Below are 24,446 nucleotides of genomic sequence, written 5' to 3' on the forward strand. Positions count from 1 at the left end.
GGGTGTGTGTGAGGGGGGTGGGGGTGTGTGGGGAGGGTGGTGGGGGGGTGGGGGTGTGTGGTAGTGAGGGAGTGGGGTGTGTGTGATGGGTGTGGTGGTGAGGGAGTAGGGGTGTGTGTGTGTGGGAGGTGTTGGGGGGTGTTCGGGGGGGTGGGGAGGTGGTGGGGGTTTGTGGGAGGGTGGGGTGTGTGGAGGGGTGGGGCTGAACGCGGCGGGGGGGGGGAGGCTGGACGGAGGCACCCCTGCTCTCTCCTCCGGCCCTTCGATCATTTCGAGTGCCCCCCAACCCATGCTCCTCCATCCCTTGCCTCGCTCCTCCATCCCTTGCCTTGCTCCTCCATCCCTTGCCTCGCTCCTCCATCCCTTGCCTCGCTCCTCCATCCCTTGCCTCGCTTCTCCATCCCTTGCCTCGCTCCTCCATCCCTTCCCATGTTTCTCCCCCACCAATCACCTTCCCAGTGCCCCCTTTCCACGCTCCTCCATCCCTCCCCCGTACCCACACCATTCTGATACAGACAGGGGAAAAACGCCCTGCTGAGCCAGTGCGCAGAGTTGCAACGCGCACGCGCAACGAAGCCGGCAGTCTTCAGACACGCAGGGGCTTAGCCCCGCCCACCTGCAGCTTGCTCCACCCCAGAAAGACTGCGCCACGCCACGGTCCAGGAGGACCGGAGAATTGCAGCAAAATATTCCGCCGCACCTTCGAGCCCAGGCAGGTCACGTAAGTCTCGGAGGTGTGCCGTTTTCACCTGATGCCGAAACGTGTCCTCCAAACTTGCTTTGTCTCTATTGGATGAGTTACTTCAGCTCTCAGTCAGGCAGCATAATGTCATATTGTGCAATAGTGTAGCATTCACTTTGACGAAGGGAAAAACTGAGATTGTTCAGCTCGTCCTTCTGAAATTCTGCTTCCCAGTGCTTATTCAGAACCAGAAGGCTACAATTTTCCACCTTCGCCAGCAGAGAACGGTGAAGTGCATGAATGACATAAAATAGAAGTTTGTTCATTGTATATGCGATACTAGGCAATATGTTCCGACGCTGTTATTTTTTCAAAACATTCTGGGCCAATATGTTTTACAGACAACTTGTATCTGAAAATAAGCTCATGTTCTCAGTCTATGACAGAATAAAGTCCTTAGGGCTGAATTTAACCCTGGCATGAATTGGGTGGGCGGGGGGGAGGGATGAGCAGGAAGAACTCATGACGTCATCAGCATGAGGCCTAGGCAATTTTAACTCTCAGGCCTTATTAAACATTTGACTGACTGGCTAGCCTCCCAATTGCGTTGGGAATCCGGCACCTCGGCCACCTGTCACACACAATTTCCAGTGTAACTCACGAGGCGTATTTAAAGGGAGGATGCACCTCTTAAAGTGAGGTTGGATGCTCTGCTTGCATTTTTTATTTCTGCACGATTGACAACGTCCTGGCTGCTGCAATGAATAGAAGATCTTCCCCCTGCTTTTCTGACACCTCTCTGGAGATCCTAGTGGATGAAGTCTGGGCCAGGAGGGAAGCAACTGTTCCCCAGAAGATACAAAAGCACCCCAAACGCCACAGTAAAGCAGGTCTGTATAAAGATGATTGAAAGGCTCAGTGCCATCTGCACCACCCCTCGGTCTTGCGATTAATGCAGAAAGAGGTTCAATGATCTTGCAAGAGAATCAAGGGTGAGTACAGCTCACAAGACTATGAAAGGTACTGGATGCTGGAATCTCACTGGGATATTTAATGACCTCTGACTCAGGAAAATGGGTCAGTGCTGGGGTAGATCAGATACAGAAGGGCAGGCGGAAGTCCCACTCCTCTGGAAGTCCACCCCCAAAGAGGATAATCCCCCTCCTGTAATCCCACAAGATAATTTTTATCCATGTTTAGAATCTGAGAACTAATATAAAATTCTGATTATAAAATTATATTTAAACACAAATGCAACTAAGCCCCTTAAATGGTTGTGTATTTTTTCACAGCGGAAATCCCACATAAAGTGACTAGGCACGTAAAGTGCATAAAGGTAGAGTGCGTGGGATTTGCCACTGTTTTAATGAACTGGGAAGACGGCACATGTTGTGCAGTGTTTGGGAATGGTACAACCATCATCGCCAAACCACAGGGGATGTACCAGGTAATATGGCAACGATATTAATTTTTGTTTATTTTTTTTAAATGAACATTTAACCAAAGCAGAAATTTTATTATTCAGTCATGTAGCTTGTTTTAATTCCATATTTTGGTGCAGCCAAAAGTTGGTTATTTATGAAAAGAATAGACTATGGTAACATGTATAGTGGTTGCAATGCTTTAAATAATTCATTCATGGTTGCCTTTCATCTGTATTCTGAGTTTATTTGAAAAACCAAGTGATGAGGATAGGTTTATTTTTTCTCAACTGTTTCAAAAAAGACTGAAGGATGGGTTGGAGTCAATCATGAAATTTCAGGAAAGATGGGATAGTGTCATGGCTGAGATCATTTAATATTAAAATCTTATCATTATTCGTACAGACTGTCTGCAATAATTTAAGTATAAAAGGGAAAAGAACAACCAAAAAGACTGTGGCTTTGAAATTAATTAATGCTATATTAATTGATGCTATATTGACATTATATAGACATAAAATGATGCCTAAGCATCCAATGTAGCAGGCGTCGTGCACACAAACCACGCATTCGGCACTGCACCAGCCTCAATATTGGTAAAGGTTCCTACACGGTATATGCAAATGGACAACCTAACACATGATTCAGGCCCCTTTGCAAAACTCTTTAGGACTGACCACAGCATGCACCGTGAATGCTGTGGTCAGTATTCTCAGACACTTGGCAGTCAAACCAGCAACTCTTAAAGGGATAGCTGAAGGCTGCCTCCCAAAAGACAAGTTGTAACTTTTTTACTTAGCTTAATGTGGAACCGAGAGGAGCACAGTTAAATTTGCAGGCCACTGCCGGTGACCGCTCGCCCCTCTCCCAATTGCTTCCCCACCCCTGAGTCAGGCCCCCTTTTGCAGAGTTTGTTAGCGACTGATTGCATCATATGCTATGCATGATGCGATCAGTATTTGTAAGCGCTTGGCCCTTAGTCCCTTAAAGGGACCTCTGGAGGCTGCCTCCAGAAAAGTATGTTTTTATTTTTTACTTATCTTATCCTTGAGCTCGGAGGTGCAGGAGCGGTCCTCCTGGTTCCACATTAAAATGGGAGCCGGTCAATCTTGCTTTCCCAGATCGGTGAGCTGCCTCGGGCCACGACTGGGACTTGTAGCTCTCTGGTAATAAAAAGATAAGGCCAATGTACCAATTTCCCTTGGTCCTGCCACCGGCCTCATTTGACATGTATTGCCTTTCTAGGGCTATGTTTCAGTCGTATTGCTATGTAATGTTTCAATGTCAGCACAATATCTAATATAATACAAGTAACAGAAGAAATTTCAGCACCACAATTGGACAAGGATGTGAATGTTATGTTTTTTTTCAAATAGTATTTTTGAGGAGTTTTGTACCTAAAATTCTCCAAATGTGTCCCATTTTAAGTGCCTATTTCGTATTTATTCTATTAGTATATTTATTCTTTCTGATTTAATCAAGTGGAGTCCTGACACCTTTAAAGTATAGTTAAATTAAGTCGTAGATGTAAATTGATGGTGCTTTGTGGACTGGCTAAAACAAAGTTTCTTAAGGCTCTCAAAGATTTTTAAATACTGAAATCTCTATTGTGCTTGCTTTGAATCTGCTATTTGCATTTCAGGTTTTTCCAGCAAGTGTTGGGTGCCTTTTAATAGATCAGGATGGTTCTGCTGTGTACACATCAGGAACAAATAATGATGCCATGACACATCCTACTATCAGCCACATGGAACTGCAACCTGGTGCCTATTTTATGAAATATACCTCACCGGTCATTTGTGAGGTCATGGATCCCGAAGGAAATCTTTTCCAGGTGATATAGTATACAATTCATAATTTGTACAATAGTTCCCTATTCATCCAGGTTTTTCTCCCCCTACTCCCACCGCATAAAATAAAGATGGAGATCCAGTTCAGCTGATGATACAGGTTGAAATTCTTGTAAAGGAACAAAAGAAGCAAAATTAATAAAATAACTGAGGCAGAAATATAATTATAATTAAACATGGTTAAAGAGAGATGGGCATTGCACTCGCCTTGCATCTTATCATGGCTGTGTTGTTTTTGGCCCAACTTTCGACACACAAGAATTTCACAGCGCCGAGGTGATCACCCACTGCAACTTTCAGCACATCACCCACACATCGCCGGGATGATCGCTCGCCGAGAAGATCGCTGGAGAAAAGCTGCTCCCAACTGGCACTGTTCAGCAGGACTTGGCACTACGGATGCCATTTTGAGCGTCTGAGGAAGTGAGAGGCTGTTTGAAGAAGGGGCTTATCAGGAGAAATAATTTGAGAGTTATTTTAAGGGTCTTACTGACTCTTTGGCAATCATCTGCTCACATTTCTATTTATTGAGGACAAAATTTAGGGCATTTATAGCAATAGTGATGGGGTCTGTAACTTCTTTACGTTGTTGGTGAATAATCACATGCTGGAGAATGAAGATGGGTTTATTGATGTGCCCAATCAAAGAGATGGCAGACTGATGCAGAGGAGAAGACCTTACACCTGACGAACTTACAGGGAAAAGCAATCATGCCTAAACTTATCTGATAACACGTGCCTTAGGAGGTTGCACTTCCGAAAAGAGGCCATCGCTGAGATATGCCAACTAATTAAGGGAGATCTACAGTCTACCAGCACCATCAGCTATCAGGACCGCACTGCTCGTTGAGGTAAAGGTTACTGCGGCACTTTCCTTCTACGCATCGGGCACCTTTCAGGCCTCAGCTGGCGACATTTATGGTATCTCTCAGCACGCCACACATTGCTCCATTCGACAGGTGACTAAAGCCCTTTACACACACAGGATGGACTTTATAAGCTTCCCTATGACCAGGGAGGTACAGACCAGGAGGGCTTTGGGTTTCTCGAGAATAGCACACTTCCCCAAGGTGCAGGGAGCAATAGACTGTATGCACATCACCCTGAGAGCACCTTTACAGGATTTGTAGGGTGTTCGTTTTCTACTCTACTTTGCTTCATAGACCTCGGGAATTACAGGAAGGACTCCATATAATAGAAAGTTTAGGCTTAAACCCAATTGTTAGTTTATTACACAAAAAACAATTAAAAATTACAGAACAAGACTTCTTCGAGAATTGACTGAAGTCATACAATCACCCATCCAGCCAGTTGCTGCTTTTGTCGATTGTAGGCTCGTGGTCGTTCCTTTGATCTGCTGTTCTTCGCCGACGTTCCCTCCTTCTCGTTCTGTTTGTCGATCTGATGTTCTCCTTCTCGTTCTGTTTGTCGATCTGATGTTCTCCTTCTCGTTCTGTTTGTCGATCTGATGTTCTCCTTCTCGACCTGCTTGTTGATCTGATGTTCTCCTTCTCAACCTGAGCTGTTATTCTCAGCTCTTACATATATATCCATTTGATTACACACATTTCCTACTGGGCTGCCTTTCAGTTAATGCATCTGGATGAGTCTTGGTGGCTGTGATGATGGGTCTGGATCTGTTTGGATGGCCACAATTTCCGCACGGAATCGACAGGGCAAAAGATAACTCCTTATCTTATGTGCCCTGTAATCCAAGAATGCACGCCTTGTGGGATCCTTTGTTATCCTGGGTTTTTGCAGACTTATAGTCTCCATAGGGAACTGGTTTTCCCCCTCCAGACAATTAATCCAGGGGCTCCTCTGTTTGATTGTATCAAACCTTTTGTCTCGATGTTTAATCAGGTCTAGCTCCTGACCGCAGAAATTGCATTAATCAGTGATGAGTCACCACTTGCCCCAGACTGGCGCCCTTTTTCCAGTCCAACAATTCCAAAGGTTTCTTTTAAACCATTTTAGTCAATGGCCTCTTGCTGTGCCTTGATCGTGAAAATGTGTAACCTTACAGGTGTTTCGTAACCGAAAGGGATTCCACTCCCTGAATGTGCAGCTCGTTGTCGACCACAACCAAATAATCATGGCAGTAAATGCGAATTTTCCAGGCAGCATCCATGATGCGTGAGAGCACTGTCTCTGACCTGTTAAACAGTCAGCCACAAGGTCACGGTTGGATGCTGGGGGATAAAGGATATGGCCTTGCCAGCTGGCTCATGATCCACCTGCGTAATCCCCAGACGGAAGCCGAGAAGCGTTACAATGAAAGCCATATAGCTACAAGCAATATTGTCGAAAAGACAATTGGAATGCTGAAGCAGCGCTTCAGATGCCTGGACCACTCTGGAGGCAGCCTGCTATACCACCCTGACCAGGTCGCTGAATTTATTGTGGTGTGCTGCATGTTGCATAACCTAGCTATAAGGAGAGGACAACAATTGTCAGATGGGGCTGCCGGTCCACCTCAGGAGAGAGTGGAGGCGGAAGAGGTAGACAAGGAGGAGGAGGAGGAGGAGGAGGAGGATGATGAGGACCTCGGGGAGGACAATCAGCCTGGCGATGAACCCATGCCCCCATGCCCACCCCTGCGAGACTAGAAAAGCCCCGTGGGAGTTACGCAGCTGCAAAACTCTTGCGTCAGCAGCTCATAAATGAACACTTTGCATGAACTTACATTGGTGACAGTTACAGTTACGGAAAAACAACATTTGCAGTTGCGTTACATTACATCCTTGCCTTATGTTATTAGAAGACACTGCACAACAATTGTAAAATTCAATACATTTTTTAAATAATTTAACAATTTAACTCTTTTTTTTCAACTGTAACATCCTCCCCCAATCCCCACCCCCAACAATCACCCAACAATAAATTAATAAAACAGCAACAACAAAAAGAACCTACAACAATAAAACACCCCCCTCCCTACCTGCGGCCACGCTTCCCTCCAGATCCTGTACCCTCCCGTATCTTAGCATCCCGGTTTAATCCCCGAGTAACGGCACCAGAACGACTTGCAGTAGACGACCTCAAGATTTCCTGCTGTGTGGGGGGGGGGGGCGGGGGAGGTGCCGGTGGCAGGATCCTCTCAGGGGGTGGAGGAGGAGAAGATGTTTCTGACGAAACGACTTCCGAGCCAGAAGGAAGTTCTTCCTCCTGACTCGCATCTGTGCTGGCGGTTGGTGGGACGGCACCTTGGAGTGCAGTGTCGTCTCGCATGCCGCTAGGCATGGATGGCGACAGTCTGTTCACGCATCTCCCTGATCATCAGCTGCATATCCTCCGATATGCGAGCGGACATCCGGGCAATGTTCCCCGTCAACCCATCAAACGCCTGGAGGAGCTCACGACTTATTGCGACGCTCTCCATGCACACTCTGTACATGCCCTCATATCGATCTGCCAGCCACGGCGCGTGCCGACCTCGCTGACTCAACCTCCGTGGGGTCGGCGTTGGCACTGTACGCCTTGGAGTCACCTGCTGCAAGCCGCTTGGTCATGCTACTACTTCTGTCGAAGACGACGACAAAGTGGCCGCAGGTACAACATTTTCAGAGATGCAAGGGGCATCCTCCTCGGTTTCCATAACTTTCTCCTCCTCTGGCTCGGTGGTCTCCTCCTCCTCCTCCTCCTCACCACCCATGGTGACGACCACCTGCAATGGTTCAGGTGCAGGTGCGGCCTCCCTATGCACCTCTGGAGCTGTATGACCTGCAAAACACAATTGAGCTTATTAATCTTATTAGAGCTGAAGGGTACGCAAGATTCTTGTGCTGCACTGGCATACGTAGGAGGAGCAGCACTACTACAATTAATGTGACCGAGAGATGATGCAGAGATAGACAGAATGATAAGGGAGTGAAGGTTTATGGGGAGTGGACAGGGAAGTGGATCTGAGCCCGACATCAGATCAGATCAACGATCTTATCAAATGGCGGAGCAGGCTCGAGGGGCCAGGTGGCCTGCTCCTGCTCCTATTTTTTATGTTCTTATGTTGTTAACCTGAGAGTAGCACAGAAGCTGCATGCATAGCATGACATCATTTGTATATTATAATGAAATGGCGTTACATTACTTTGAATTAACACTGCTTTACACATTACACACGTGTCGCAAGGGAGGGTTCTGCAACACCACGGGTGGTGGGCGAGCGACTGTGAGTCCCCACAAGTGCCGCTGCACGATCCTCGCGGTCCGTGAGCAGCTGCAAATGAGCAGGGCCTCCTCCGGTGTGCCTCCGTTCGGTTGTTAGATATCTTCCTCTGCAAACGCGACAAGAGCATGGCATGAACTAAGGTACCATCATGGAAAGACAACAGGTTCCAACGTTATATGCTCATATGGTTTGTGTCCACAATTGATGCATGGTTATAACATCTACATTCAGATAAAATATTTCATAAGATTGTGTTTACCATCTAATGCTTGACACAAAACATCTCGACTACAATCTCCATATCTCCATGAGGACCGCTCGGGATTGACTGGAGCTAATGTCTGAAAGTGTCCCGGGACAGTCAGTGAACCAGGGCAGCTCTCCCCCAGTCCAGGCTGGCTCACTGTGTAAGTGACAGCAGCCGGAGAGACTGACAGTCTGGGTAAAGGTTACTGGATCCCTCATCGCTCAGTCGTGCCCCATCCACCAATATAATCCAAAAGGAGATTGTGCCAAATTTAGACTTAAAAGGACTTAAGGGCTCAGGTTCCGAGCCCTGCCCAGATCTTAGCAGGGATTATATGCAAGAATAACCAGCTTAATTTAAAACCGGGAGATTCACATATTATGTGGATCATTACAATGTACAATCTATTTAATACTTACTCTTGCCAAAGCAACCAGGCTGTTCCAGCGCTTGCGGCACTGGCCCGACCCCCTCGCCTCATTGGATGCTGCCGAGACCACGTTGGCGAGCTCGCTCCATAGTTTGCGGTAGGCCCGAGGGTGGAGGTTTCCCACGCCCACCCCGGGTTAGTTGGCCCCACTGGCTATGTACCTCAGTTACTAAGGCCTCATTCGCCTCATCCGAGAAAAACTTTGCCCTCCTCCTCCCCTCCACCTCCTGCCCACTGTCACACTCGTGGCCAGACATAATTTTATAACAAATTGCTTTTATCTTCTCTCTCTACACTCTCGCTCTCACTCTCTCCTCTCCAATGCCTTTCTCTCTCTCTCTTTCTCTCTCTCTCTCCTCTCTCTCTCTCCCCTTACCTCTGCGCATGCCTGGATGACCCCTGACCTCCCGAATCGCAGAAAACCTTCTTTGCAAAAAAAACGCATGCGCAGAAAGGTCGTTGCTAGGGAAGCCTTCCGTTCCACATCACTAAGGCCTATTTCACATCACTAAGGCCTATTTCACATCACTGAGCTATCGCTGGGCTATTACTTCCCCCCAAAAAAGCCGAAAGTAGCGATCCGAAAAATGGGCGATCTTCCAACGACCCTGAGAGCTGAAATATCGCCCATTTTTTGGGCCCTAGCGATCTAAGTGGAAAGTCCAGCCCATAGTGCCTGAATGAGTGGACACCAATGGTGGAGCAAAAAGAGCAGCTTGAAGTTTTAGGAGAAGTGAAGGTGTACGGGTATGTAAAGCAGGAGGAGATCATGAAGGTATGGTCAGGTGAGGCCATAGATAGATTTGAAGGTGAAAACAAGAATTTTTAAGTCAACATGCTGGAGTACAGAGAGCCGGTACAGCATGGTGAGGGGTAATTGGTGTGGATGAGGATATGAACAGTATCATTTAGGATGTGTTAAAGCTTGAGGCCCGATGGAAAGCAATCCTGATCCCCTACCCTCCATTGCTGTGTAACCCGAGGTTCCAGCAGCAGTTTATTCTGCTGGTGCTGTCTGCCCATATTGTTAGCTGCTTCCCAATGCAGTCCCTTCAGAGTATTATACAGATCTCTGACAAACCTGTCCCATGTGACCTCTTTAACCTGCGTTTCGGCCAGGACTGGTGCTAATATATGAGTCGGAGTCCTCATTCGTCTCCCTATCATCAGCGCCTGCGGGGAGTGTCCTATACATTTAGAGAGATTGGCTCAGTGATTCATCAGTACTAGGGTTAGGATCTCATCCCATTTCTTTGGGATATCTTCGATCTCCTTCCTAAGCCTCTCTTTTAAGGTCCGGTTTGTCCTCGCTACTGGACCTGACAATTGGGGGTTATACGCCATATGCCATTTTCCCTGTATTCCTAACAGCTTAAGGGTGGCCTGCATTACCACTCTGGTGAAATGACTCCCTGAATCTGATTCCACTATCCGGGACAGTCCTCATCGAGAAAATACTTCTCGCACCAGAATCTTTACTGTGACTACTGCAGTGGCCGCCCTACAAGGAAAAGCTTCTACCCATTTTGTGAAAAGATCTACTAACACTAGGCAATATTTATTTCCCCTGCCTGAGGTGGTCAGTGGCCCAATGAAATCTATCTGTATAGACTGCCATGGCCCCTCTACTCTCCTCGTGTGTCCCAATGGAGCCTTCCTCCGGTGGGGGTCTGGATTGTTTGCAGCACATACCAGACAATTCTGACAATCCCTTACATCGCTTATAAACCCGGGCCACCATCCCACGGCCTCCACTTTATTCCACGTCGTGTCCGGCCCCTGGACCCCCATGAGCCAGCTGCAAGAATTCTTTCCTGCACTGCCCAGGCACGATCCAACGGTCTCCTTTAAATAGCATTCCCTGTCTTACTGCTACGTCTGCAGCTCCTAAAGGTCCCGCTACAGATTTCCCATCTACCTTGTCTCTAATCGCTTCTCCTAAGGTCTGCATCTCATAGCTGAGCCTGTTTTAAATCAGTCCCTCTCTGCCTGTTACAGCCATGATCTGTCCACAGTGATTTGGGTCACAAGGTGTCCCTTCACCTGCCCCTGTTTTGGCCAGTGTGTCAGCTTTCTCATTCCTTTCCACTTGGGCTCTGTCGTAGAGTGTGCTTTGACCTTTTGGATGTAGTAATCCTTCTGATCCCTACCTGTGACGTTCAGAATGACTTTTAACAAAGGAGCCATCATCAACGGCTTCCCGTCTGAGGACTTAAACTCTCGCCTGGCCCATATTGCTAAATACTTTAGACAGGAGTTACATAGAAACATAGAAACATAAAAATAAAAAAGGGAAGGTGGCTCATCCGTGGCTATCTAGGGAAATCAGGGATAGTATTAAAGCCAAGGAAGTGGCATACAAATTGGCCAGAAATAGCAGCGAACCTGGGGACTGGGAGAAATTTAGAACTCAGCAGAGGAGGACAAAGGGTTTGATTAGGGCAGGGAAAATGGAGTACGAGAAGAAGCTTGCAGGGAACATTAAGGCGGATTGCAAAAGTTTCTATAGGTATGTAAAGAGAAAAAGGTTAGTAAAGACAAATGTAGGTCCCCTGCAGTCAGAATCAGGGGAAGTCATAACGGGGAACAAAGAAATGGCAGACCAATTGAACAAGTACTTTGGTTCAGTATTCACTAAGGAGGACACAAACAACCTTCCGGATATAAAAGGGATCAGAGGGTCTAGTAAGGAGGAGGAACTGAGGGAAATCTTTATTAGTCGGAAAATTGTGTTGGGGAAATTGATGGGATTGAAGGCCGATAAATCCCCAGGGCCTGATGGACTGCATCCCAGAGTACTTAAGGAGGTGGCCTTGGAAATAGCAGATGCATTGACAGTCATTTTCCAACATTCCATTGACTCTGGATCAGTTCCTATCGAGTGGAGGGTAGCCAATATAACCCCACTTTTTAAAAAAGGAGGGAGAGAGAAAGCAGGGAATTATAGACCGGTCAGCCTGACCTCAGTAGTGGGTAAAATGATGGAATCAATTATTAAGGATGTCATAGCAGCGCATTTGGAAAATGGTGACATGATAGGTCCAAGTCAGCATGGATTTGTGAAAGGGAGATCATGCTTGACAAATCTTCTGGAATTTTTTGAGGATGTTTCCAGTAAAGTGGACAAAGGAGAACCAGTTGATGTGGTATATTTGGACTTTCAGAAGGCTTTCGACAAGGTCCCACACAGGAGATTAATGTGCAAAGTTAAAGCACATGGGATTGGGGGTAGTGTGCTGACGTGGATTGAGAACTGGTTGGCAGACAGGAAGCAAAGAGTAGGAGTAAATGGGTACTTTTCAGAATGGCAGGCAGTGACTAGTGGGGTACCGCAAGGTTCTGTGCTGGGGCCCCAGCTGTTTACATTGTACATTAATGATTTAGACGAGGGGATTAAATGTAGTATCTCCAAATTTGCGGATGACACTAAGTTGGGTGGCAGTGTGAGCTGCGAGGAGGATGCTATGAGGCTGCAGAGTGACTTGGATAGGTTAGGTGAGTGGGCAAATGCGTGGCAGATGAAGTATAATGTGGATAAATGTGAGGTTATCCACTTTGGTGGTAAAAACAGAGAGACAGACTATTATCTGAACGGTGACAGATTAGGAAGGGGGAAGGTGCAGCGAGACCTGGGTGTCATGGTACATCAGTCATTGAAGGTTGGCATGCAGGTACAGCAGGCGGTTAAGAAAGCAAATGGCATGTTGGCCTTCATAGCGAGGGGATTTGAGTACAGGGGCAGGGAGGTGTTGCTACAGTTGTATAGGGCCTTGGTGAGGCCACACCTGGAGTATTGTGTACAGTTTTGGTCTCCTAACTTGAGGAAGGACATTCTTGCTATTGAGGGAGTGCAGCGAAGATTCACCAGACTGATTCCCGGGATGGTGGGACTGACCTATCAAGAAAGACTGGATCAACTGGGCTTGTATTCACTGGAGTTCAGAAGAGTGAGAGGGGACCTCATAGAAACGTTTAAAATTCTGACGGGTTTGGACAGGTTGGATGCAGGAAGAATGTTCCCAATGTTGGGGAAGTCCAGAACCAGGGGTCACAGTCTGAGGATAAGGGGTAAGCCATTTATGACCGAGATGAGGAGAAACTTCTTCACCCAGAGAGTGGTGAACCTGTGGAATTCTCTACCACAGAAAGTAGTTGAGGCCAATTCACTAAATATATTCAAAAGGGAGTTAGATGAAGTCCTTACTACTCGGGGGATCAAGGGGTATGGCGAGAAAGCAGGAAGGGGGTACTGAAGTTTCATGTTCAGCCATGAACTCATTGAATGGCGGTGCAGGCTAGAAGGGCTGAATGGCCTGCTCCTGCACCTATTTTCTATGTTTCTATGTAAATCCCACAGCCTGTTTTTCTCTCTCCATTCGTCACTGAACTAGACCCATCGAGATAAATGTCTTTGCCTGTTGGATGTTCCCCTGCTCAGAATCCCACATCGACATCTCACACTCCTTCTACTGAACTCACGTGAGCTGCTCACGGATAAACCACGTTCGGGGCTAGCTTTGATTCTCCTAGCCTTTCTACCTTCAGGTCTAACTGAGTAAGCAACAATGTCCAGCAGGCATTCCTGTTACTGCTCACTGTCCCATCTTTCGTCCTACCGTCCAGCAACATTTGTGTTGGGGCGTGACAGGTCAGTAGAGTCACTGTAGCTAACCCTGTGAGCGACCGAAAATGTTTTACTGTCCAAAAAGTTGCTAACAAATGTTGCTCGCAATTTGAAAAGCTCTTTTCTACTTCTGTGAGAACTCGGGAGGCATAGGCCACCGGTCACAGCTTGCTGTGTCGCTCCTGGAGTAACACTGCACTCAAGCTGTCCCCAGTAGCTGCTACCTCCTGACTAAAGTCCCGGTCCCCATTTATTCTCCCAACGCTGGTGCTGTCTGTAACACCTCCTTTAAACAAATGAAAGTTTCCTGACAACTCTCACTCAATTCCCACTTTATTCCTTTCGTAAGAAGCCTCAACAAAGGAGCTGCCGTGGCTGCATATCCTTCGATAACTTCCCTGCAGTAACCCGTTATTCCCAGGAAAGACCTTACTCCAGACATGTCCTTAGGAACGGGTAGCTCCTGGACTGCCTTTCTCTTAGCTCCATCTATGGCTCTCTCTCCTGCTCTAATGGTCAATCCTAGAAACTGCACCTCCTCTTGGCCGACTTGAGCTTTCTTTGGATTCACCTTAAAACCTGTTTCTTTTAACAAGTGCAACCTGAAGGAGGAGAGGAAGTGGAAGGGTTTAGGGAGGGAATTCTGGAGTATGGAGCCCAGAAAGCTGAAGGCACAGCCACCAAAAGGTGGGGCATAGGGAAGAATAGATGCACAAGAGACCAGACTCAAAGGAACGGTGAGATTAGGTGGGTTGTGGGGCTGCAGGAGTAAGGCAGAGAAGGTTAAGAGGAAATTTTATTGAGGTTTTTAAGATTATGAAGATTTCTGATACAGTGAATAACCCTAATTTGTTATCATTAATGTATATATATATAATCAAGAAGTTGGCTGTTATCAGTAACAAGTATAAATCTACATGCATTGCACTTTGCAAGGTTGTTTCAAGTATATGTTTACTTTTATACACTAGGTAATGGTGGATGGGAATACATTTTCTGTCAGTCTAAATGACAATCTGAAGGGAGAGGAAGATGTTTTATTCCAAGACCACTTGATTAAGCAAGAAACTTATAACAAACATGCCCCAAGGTTTGTTACCAATTTACAAAGTTCACAAAAAATGTATATTAAACAATAAGCCAGTGCTTGTTAGATAAATCTCCACACCCAAGTTAAACAACTTAATTATTAAATATCTGATTAAAGAAGCTGTTGTATATGAAGGCCAATAGGCCAAAGTTGACTATTGAAGGGATATGGCCCAAATAGCTTTTTCTCATTACAGCCTTTCTTATGTTCCATAGTCTGCAGATCAAGCCCGAGCTAGGCCTGTCAAAAATGACTGCGTTAGCTGACACTGAACTTCTAACTACATGTGTCATTTTGTGTTGCATTCACTGCTTGACCAGGTTACTAAAGGTGCAATATCACTTATTTTATTGATTAGTCCATTAAACCCGCGTTGGATCCAATTTTGTGCTGCTTCCAATTTTTTGAGAATAGTTGGACTGTAATTGGCTGATTATCTTTTATTCAAAGCTGTATTCCTTCACTGACGTAAATATAGAATGAGGAACTAATTAAAAGTCACAGTGAGAATCTTTCAATTTGATGGAATGTTGATGGTTAATCTGAATAAGGCTCCTTGATCTGCTAATCTGGATGTTTCTTTTGATTATTTTTATGAAGATATAAACCTCACTATTTCCTTGCAACTTCTTTGCTCTTCCAGGCCATGTGCCATCAGTGACTAAACAGTAAGAGGCAATCTGCTTCTGGGCCTGCACCATTGCTGCTTGCCAGCTGTTAAAAATATTTGATAAGCCAGTGATGACTGTTCCTTCCTTTTTGGCATGTCCCCACAACTGTGTGATTGAGATTTACAATTAAACAATATTGAGACTGAACATGTGACTCCACTGTCGTAACGATTCATATCAGTGTACCATTGATCTGCATCATTATATCTCTAGTAGTTTTAGGTACTGTGCTTCAAGTATCCATTGACATGCTTATGTATGATGTAATGTTGCTTTGTTTTACCTGGCAGACTTTTTATTCTGCATGCCGATGGCTCAGGGACTGAACTACTTCGATCTGATGATGTAGAAGAATACCTATATCGAGCATACTCCAATCCAGCCACTGCAGTTCTGAAGGAGCAACTACCAGAATTTCCAGGTCAGAAGACAGGAACACAGGCAGGGTGACAGCTGGAAATGATGTCAGTTGATCTGTAACACATGAACAATGACAAATTTTGGAGCTTGTTAGATATCTTCCTCTGCAAACGCGACACTGTGGTGCATCTGTGAGGCTGAGGGCTGCGTGAATAGCCTGTTTCAAGAGGTGGTCATTCTTGTGTATGGAGAAAGAGTCAGACTGAACACTATGAGCTCAAAGCAAAGTGTGACCTTAGTCTTTTATTGCAGGTCTCCAGAGTGCCTCTCCAACCTGTGAAGCGTCCTTAAATACCTGTGCTCCCAAGGGATTATGGGATCCCTTGGGATTCCAGGGGATGAGCCCTCTGGTGGCTGTACAGAGTAAATACAAGTCTACATATATAACAACACCCCCCCCCCCCCCAAAGTCACTAGTGTAACTATTTACAATGTGAGTCGATCTGGGTCCCTTCTTGCCCTGGTTGATCATCTCGGTGTGAAAGCTGGTGTTGTTGAATCATTTGTTGGGCCCTCGCTGGGCTGCTGTGCAGCTGGTCTTGCTGGGCTGTCTGGTGTGTTGGGCCCTGCAGGGCTGCTGTGGATGATGGGTTCTGCTTCGTGGTCAACCGCGGTGCAGGTTGCCACTGGTGTGTATGTTGGGAATCAAAAAAGGTAGGGTCCAAGGTGGGTTGCTCAGAGTAGTCCCTGAATCTGAGTTTGATTTGGTCCAAGTATTTCCGGTGAATGAGTCCATTTGAAAGTTTGACCCAAAACACCCTGCTCCCCTCTTTGGCCATGACAGTGCAAGGAAGCTACTTGGGACCTTGTCCATAATTTAATACAAATACAGGATCATTGATTTCAATCTCGCGTGACACATTTGCACTATCATGGTATGCACTTTGTTGAGGCCGCCTGCTCTCTACCTGTTCATGTAGATCAGGGTGAACTAAGGAGAGCCTTATCTTAAGTGCTCTTTTCATGAGCAGTTCAGCAGATGGGATCGCAGTGAGTGAGTGGGGTCTCGTGCGGTAGCTAAGCAGGACTCAGGATAGGTGACACCCTCTTCAAGCCTTGCTTGATGGTTTGCACTGCTCTCTCTGCCTGACCATTGGACGCGGGTTTAAACGGAGCAGATGTGACATGTTTGATCCCGCTACGGGTCATGAATTCTTTGAACTCAGCACTGGTAAAACATGTCGCTCACCAGGACATCGGGTAAGCCGTGTGTGGCGAACATGGCCCGCAAGCTTTCAGTAATGGCAGCGAATGTGCTAGCCGACATTATCTCTCATTCAATCCACTTGGGAGTACGCATCTACAACCACAAGGAACATTTTATCCAAAAACGGGCCTGCATAGTCAACATGTACCCTAGACCACGGTTTGGAGGGACAAGACCATAAACTTAGCAGCGCCTCCCAGGGTACATTGCTTAACTGCGAGCATGTATTACATCTGTGAACGCAGGACTCGAAGTCCGCATAGATACCGGGCCACTACACGTGGGATCTGGCTATCGCTTTCATCATTATGATGCCTGGGTAGGTACTATGGAGGTCATTGATGAAGGTGTCTCTGCCCTTCTTGGGGACCACTACTCAATTGCCCCACAGAAGGCAGACTGCCTGTATGGACATTTTATCTTTGCGCCGCTGGAATGGCTTTATCTCTTCCTGCATTTCCACTGGGACACTGGACCAGCTCCCGTGAAGCACACAGCTTTTGACTAGAGATAATAAGGGGTCCTGGCTTGTCCAGGTTTTGATCTGCCGGGCAGTGACAGGTGATTTCTCACTCTCAAATGCTTCCATAACCATGGCTAGATCTGCGGGCTGCGCCATTTCCACCCCCGTGGTGGGCAATGGCAGCCTACCGACAGCATCGGCGCAGTTTTCTGTGCCTGACCTGTGGCGGATGGCGTAGTTGTATGCGGACAACGTGAGCGCCCATCTCTGGATGTGGGTCGATGCGTTGGTATTTATCCCTTTACTCTCGCAGAACAGGGATACAAGTGGCTTATAGTCAGTTTCCAATTCGAATTTTAGCCCAAACAGGTATTGATGCATTTTCTTTACCCCATAGACACACGCTAACGCTTCTTTCTCAATCATGCTGTAGGCGCCGTCGGCCTTCGACAGTCTCCAGGATGTATAAGCAACTGGTTGTAGTTTCCCGAAATTATTACCTTGTTGCAATACACACCCGAAGCCATATGATGACGCATCACATGCTAGTACCAAACGCTTACATGGATCATACAACAGAAGCAATTTGTTTGAGCATAGAAATTTTCTCGCTTTTACAAAGGCATTTTCTTGGCTTTTGCCCCAAACTGATTCACCCCCTTTTCGTAGTAAGACAGGTAGTGGCTCTAGCAGGGTGCTGAGACCCGGTAAGAAGTTACCAAAGTACTTCAAGAGTCCCAGAAACGACCGTAGCCCCGTCATGTTCTGTGGCCTCGGTGCATTCTCGATTGCCTGTGTCTTCACGTTGGTAGGCCTGATGCTGTCCGCCGCAATCCTCCTTCCAAGGAACTCCATTTCAGGTGCCAGGAAAACGCACTTCGAGCATTTTAACCTGAGCCCCACGCGGTTGAGTCGACTAAGAACCTCCTCCAGGTTCTGCAGGTGTTTGACTGTGTTCCGAACTGTGACCAAGATGTCGTCCTGGAAGACCACAGTGTGCGGGACCGACTTCAGTAAACTTTCCATGTTTCTCTGGAATATCGCCACCGCTGATCGGATTCCAAACGGGCATCTGTTATAAACAAACAGACCTTTATGCGTGTTGATGCTGGTGAGGGCATTCGATGATTCCTCCAGTTCTTGCGTCATGTAGGCTGAAGTCAGATCCAGCTTCGTGAACGTCTTTCCCCCCGCCAGCGTTGCAAAGAGGTCGTTGGCTTTTGGCAGTGGGTATTGGTCCTGTAGGGAGAAACGATTGATAGTTACTTTGTAATTGCCACAGATTCTGACGGTGCCGTCTCCCTTGAGGACTGGAACAATAGGACTGGCCCACTCGCTGAACTCAATCGGTGAAATGATGCCCTCTCGTTGCAGCTGGTCTAGCTCGATCTCTACCCTTTCTCTCATCATGTACGGTACTACTCTCGCCTTGTGATGGATGGGTCGCGCCCCCGGAATTAAGTGGATCTGCACTTTTGCTCCTTGGAATTTCCCGATGCCTGGTTAAGACCTGGGCACACGAAGTGTCGTTAGCAGGCGATAGCGCTCGGACGTCGTCCCAGTTCCAGCGTATCTTTCCCAGCCAGCTCCTGCCAAGCAGCGTGGGACCATTGCCCGGTACCACCCAGAGTAGTAGCTTGTGCACCGCTCCATCATAGGAGACCTGCCGATTACAGGAATCAGTTCTTAGTCTCGTGTGAACTGGAGTTAAGACTGGCCTTGAGGCCTTGTTGCACCACAACCTTTCGAAAGTCTTTTTGCCCATGATGGACTGGCTCGCGCCTGTGTCCAGCTCAATTGACACCGGGAGTCCATTTAGTTCAACATTCAGCATTATCGGGGGACAATTCGTAGTGAATGTGTGCACCCCATGTACCTCTTCCTCCTCTATCTGAGGCTCTGGTTCGTTGTGATCTTCTGTGGATCTGTCCTCCTCTGCAACAGGGTGGTTTGCAGGTTTAACAGGCTTAGCAGCTCGCCTGCACACTCGTTGGAGGTGTCCCATTGTCCCACAGCCCTTGCAAACGAACTCTTTGAACCGGCATGAATGGAAATGATGATCACCCCTCAGCGCCAACAAGGCGTTAATGGCCTTGCATTCATCACTTGATGGTGGACTCTGAGTCATCTGCGGACGTGCAGCTGCAGGTATGTGTGACCTGTCCTGTACGTTACGATTCGGAAACAACATCACTTTGTTCACAGTACTTGTAGCAGCATTTGTGTGCTGGGAGATTTGCTTCGTATTGACACTGGTAGCAATGAACGCCTGGGTTATCACTATGGCCTTACTCAAGGTTGGGGTCTCTACAGTCAAAAGTTTGCGAAGTATGGTTTCGTGGCTAATGCCAAGTATGAAAAAGTCTCTGAGCATGTGCTCCAAATGTCCTTCAAATTCGCAATGTCCTGCAAGGCGTCTTAGCTCGGCGACATAACTCAGCACTTCCTGGCCTTCAGATCTTTTGTAGATGCAGAACCGGTACCTCACCATCAGAACGCTTTCCTTTGGGTTCAAATGCTCTCGGACCAGTGTGCACAAATCATCGTACGATTTCTCCGTGGGTTTCGCTAGAGTGAGCAGATTCTTCATGAGGCCGTACGTTGGTGGCCCACAGACGGTGAGGAGGATCTCCCTTCGTTTTGCAGCGCTCTCTTCCCCATCTCGCTCGTTGGCCACGAAGCATTGGTCGAGTTGCTCCACAAAAGTTTCCCAATCATCTCTCTCCGAAAATTTGTCTCGGATGCCCACTGTTCTCTGCATCTTTGGGTTCACTATCTGTATCTCGTCGCCAGTTGTTGTGTATGGAGAAAGAGTCAGACTGAACACTGTGAGCTCAAAGTAAAGTGTGACCATAGTCTTTTATTGCAGAGTGCCTCTCCAACCTGTGAAGCCTCCTTAAATACCTGTGCTCCCAAGAGAGTATGGGATCCCTTGGGACTCCAGGGAATGAGCCCTCTGGTGGCTGTTCAGAGTAAATACAAGTCCACATATACAACAGTCACCTTGCAGCATAAGACTGTGCAGGTAGAGAGGGAATGGGTGACCATCAGACAGACAAGGTGGACCAGGCAGGTAATGCAGGAGTCCCCTGAGTGCATCTCGCTCGCCAACCAGTATTCTGTTCTGAGTACTGGTGAGGGTGATGGTTCCTCAGATTGGCTCAGCTGTACAGGGTGGGGGCGAGGACAAGCAGCGGGAGATCGGGGCCCAGATAAAAGGGAGCAAAATCGGCAGGAGCAGCACAACAAGCAGCCAGCCCAAACAGCACCAACTCACCTGAAGATACGAAGTAAAAAGAACCAAAATCAAAGTGTGACATCACAGGAAAGAAGGGAAGTGATTGGTGAGTTTTTCTCTCTTTTCTGGGACATTGGTTTGAATTGAGACCTGGGATTAAAAACAAAACTTGAAAAATTAATTAATTAAATATATTAGGGATGGCAGGACAGATGATGTGTTACTGCTGCTGCATGTGGGAGCTGGTTGACCCCATTGAGGTCCATAGCGACCACATCTGCAGCAAGTGTCTGCAGCTCGAGGAACTTCGGTTCCGTGTTGATGAGCTGGAATCCGAGCTGCAGACACTACGACACATCAGGGAGGGGAGAGTTACCTGCACGCCACAATCCAGGAGCTAGTCACACCAATTAGATTAATTAATCCAAATTCGATCCGTGGTGAAGGACAGGAGGGTGTGACGACGAGTGAGGAAGGTATGGGGATGCAAGATGTAGTGCTGGAGGAGCCTCAGGTACGAGGCTCTTACTCCCTGTGTGGACGAGAGCAGGGACTGTAGGCAGGATGAGCAAACTGACCACAGCACCGTGGTACAGGGGACCATTCAAGTCGGGGGAGTAAAAATAAAAATTTTAATGGTAGGGGACAGCATCATTAGGGGGATAGATAAGGTTCTCTGGAGCTGAGAGCTTGAGTCCCAAAGGCTGTGTTACCTACCCGGTGCCAGTGTTAAGGACATCGCCTCTGGGCTGGAGAGGAATTTGGAGTGGGATGGGTAAGATAGTTGTCGTGGTCCACGTGGGTACCAACGACATAGGTAGGACAAACAAACAGGTTCTGCTGAGAGATTATGAGCAACTAGGGGCCAAATTAAAAAGCAGAACCATAAAGGTAATAATCTCTGGATTCCTACCTGAGCCACGAACAAATTTGCACAGGATAAATAAGATCAGAGAGTTAAAACATGTGGCTCAAAAACTGATGTGCGAGAAATTAGTTTTGGTTCATGGAACACTAACACCAGTACTGGGGTAAGAGGGAGCTGTTCTGTTGGGACGGGCTCCACTTAGACTGTGCTGGGACTAGGGTCCTAGCGAATCCAATAACTAAGGCTGTAGATAGGGCTTTAAACTAATTAGTGGGGGGGAGGGTTCAGGTGAGTGGAAATTTACAAGTCAAAGAATAAGGAGAAGGCAATAGAGCAGGGTAGCACTGGGGGAAATGAAAACCAGTGCGTGACAGGAAGGGATAGAATGTATAAACATTAAAAGTACATCAGAAAGTGGGATCAAAGCAGGAAGAAGTGGTTTTAAAAAAAACAAATTTAAAAGATCTTTATCTGAACGCATGCAGCATTCGTAACAAAACAGATGAGTTGACGGCACAAATAGATACAAATGGGTATGATCTGATAGCCATTACAGAGACATGGTTGCAAGGTGACCAAGGCTGGGAACTAAATATTCAGAAGGACAGACAGAAAAGAAAAGGAGTTAGAGTAGTTCTGTTAATAAAGGATGAGATCAGTGCGTTAGTGAGAAACGATATTGGCTCACAAGATCAAGATGTTGAATCAGTTTGGGTGGAGATAAGGAATAATAAGGGGAAAAAGTCGTTGGTGGGTGTAGCCTATAGGCCCCCTAACAGTAGCTACGCTGTTGAATGGAATATAAATCAAGAAATAATGGAGGCTTGTAAAAAAAGGAACAATTTTTAACCTTCATGTTGATTGGATAAAGCAAATTGGCCAGGGTAGCCTTGAGGAAGAGTTCATAGAGTGTATCCGGGATAGTTTCCTTGAACAGTACATAAGAACATAAGAAATAGGACCAGGTGTAGGCCATACAGCCCCTCGAGCCTGCTCCGCCATTTAATACAATTTGGCTGATCCGATCATGGACTCAGGTCCACTTTCCGGCCCGCTCCCCATAACCCCTTATTCCCTTATCGTTTAAGAAACTGTCTATTTCTGTCTAGTCCCAGCATCCACAGCTCTCTGAGGCAGCGAATTCTACAGATTAACAACCCTCTGAGAGAAGAAATTTCTCCTCATCTATGTTTTAAATGGGCGGCCCCTTATTCTGAGATCATGCCCCCTAGTTCTAGTCTCCCCCATCAGTGGAAACATTCTCTCTGCATCCATCTTGTCAAGCCCCCTCATAACCATATACGTTTCGATAAGATCGCCTCTCATTCTTCTGAATTGCAATGAGTAAAGGCCCAACCTACTCAACCTTTCCTCATAAGTCAACCTCCCTCATCACCGGAATCAACCTAGTGAACCTTCTCTAAACTGCCACCAAAGCAAGTATATCCTTTCTTAAATATGGAAACCAAAACTGCACGCAATATTCCAGGTGTGGCCTCACCAATACCTTATATAGCTGTAGCAAAACTTCCCTGCTTTTATACTCCATCCCCTTTGCAATAAAGGCCAAGATGCCATTGGCCTTCCTGATCACTTGCAGTACCTGCATACTATCCTTTTGTGTTTCATGCACAAGTACCCCCAGGTCCCGCTGTACAGTGGCACTTTGCAATCTTTCGCCATTTAAATAATAACTTGCTCTTTGATTTTTTTCTGCCAAAGTGCATGACCTCACACTTTCCAACATTATACTCCATTTGCCAAATTTTTGCCCACTCACTTAGCCTGTCTATGTCCTTTTGCAGATTTTTTGTGTCCTCCTCACACATTGCTTTTCCTCCCATCTTTGTGTCATCAGCAAACTTGGCTATGTTACACTCAGTCCCTTCTTCCAAGCTGTTTATATAGATTGTAAATAGTTGGGGTCCCAGCACTGATCCCTGCGGCACCCCACTAGTTACTGGTTGACAACCCGAGAATGAACCACTTATCCCGACTCTCTGTTTTCTGTTAGTTAGCCAATCCTCTATCCATGTTAATATATTATCCCCAACCCCGTGTACTTTTATCTTGTGCAGTAACCTTTTATGTGGCACCTTGTCAAATGCCTTCTGGAAGTCCAAATACACCACATCCACTGGTTCCCCTTTATCCACCCTGTTCGTTACATCTTCAAAGAACTCCAGCAAATTTGTCAAACATGACTTCCCCTTCATAAATCCCTGCTGACTCTGCCTGATCGAATTTTGCTTTTCCAAATGTCCTGCTACTGCTTCTTTGATAATGGACTCCAACATTTTCCCAACCACAGATGTTAGGCTAACTGGTCCATAGTTTCCTGCTTTCCGGCTGCCTCCTTTTTTAAATACGGATGTTACATTTGCAGTTTTCAAATCTGCTGGGAATCTACCCAGAATCCAGGGAATTTTGGTAAATTACAACCAATGTATCCACTATCACTGCCGCTACTTCTCTTAGGACCCTAGAATGCAAGCCTTCAGGTCCAGGGGATTTATCTGCCTTTAGTCCCATTATCTTACTGAGCACCACCTCCTTGGTGATTGTGATTGTGTTAAGTTCCTCCTCCCCCATAGCCCCTTGACTATCCACTGTTGGGATATTGTTAGTGTCCTCTATCGTAAAGACTGCTAAAAAAAATATTTGTTCAGAGTTTCTGCCATCTCCATGTTCCCCATTACTAATTCCCCGGTCGCGTCCTCTAAGGGACCAACATTTACTATGGTACACTGTGGAACCAGCCAGGGAGCAGGTTATCTTAGATCTGGTACTGTGTATTGCGACAGGATTAATAAATGATCTCCTAGTAAAGGATCCTCTAGGAATGAGTGACCATAACATGGTTGAATTTCAAATTCATTTGGAGAGTAGAAAGTTAGATCTCAAACCAGTGTCCTAAGCTTAAATAAAGGAGGCTACAATGATACGAAGGCAGAGTTGGCAAACATGTACTGGGAAAATAAATTAAGTTGTGGGACAGTTGATGAGCAGTGGCATACATTTAAGGAGGTATTTCATAACTCTCAACAAAAAAATATTCCAATGAGAA

General features: G+C 46.6%; 1 protein-coding gene across 6 annotated transcripts in view; it reads left to right on the forward strand.

Annotated features, from left to right (window-relative positions):
- spag17 (sperm associated antigen 17) overlaps positions 1-24,446 on the forward strand; it is a 564,758-nt gene that overhangs the window by 361,040 nt on the left and 179,272 nt on the right. For all 6 annotated transcript variants that reach the window (XM_070893521.1, XM_070893526.1, XM_070893524.1 and 3 more), the window contains 4 exons: positions 1,975-2,129; positions 3,746-3,937; positions 14,394-14,512; positions 15,474-15,604. In XM_070893521.1, the coding sequence (XP_070749622.1) occupies positions 1,975-2,129; positions 3,746-3,937; positions 14,394-14,512; positions 15,474-15,604 (597 nt within the window). The remainder of the gene's footprint in view (positions 1-1,974; positions 2,130-3,745; positions 3,938-14,393; positions 14,513-15,473; positions 15,605-24,446) is intronic.

This window comes from Pristiophorus japonicus, chromosome 11, assembly GCF_044704955.1.
Source record: "Pristiophorus japonicus isolate sPriJap1 chromosome 11, sPriJap1.hap1, whole genome shotgun sequence".
In the NCBI taxonomy this organism is placed as follows: Eukaryota; Metazoa; Chordata; class Chondrichthyes; family Pristiophoridae; genus Pristiophorus; species Pristiophorus japonicus.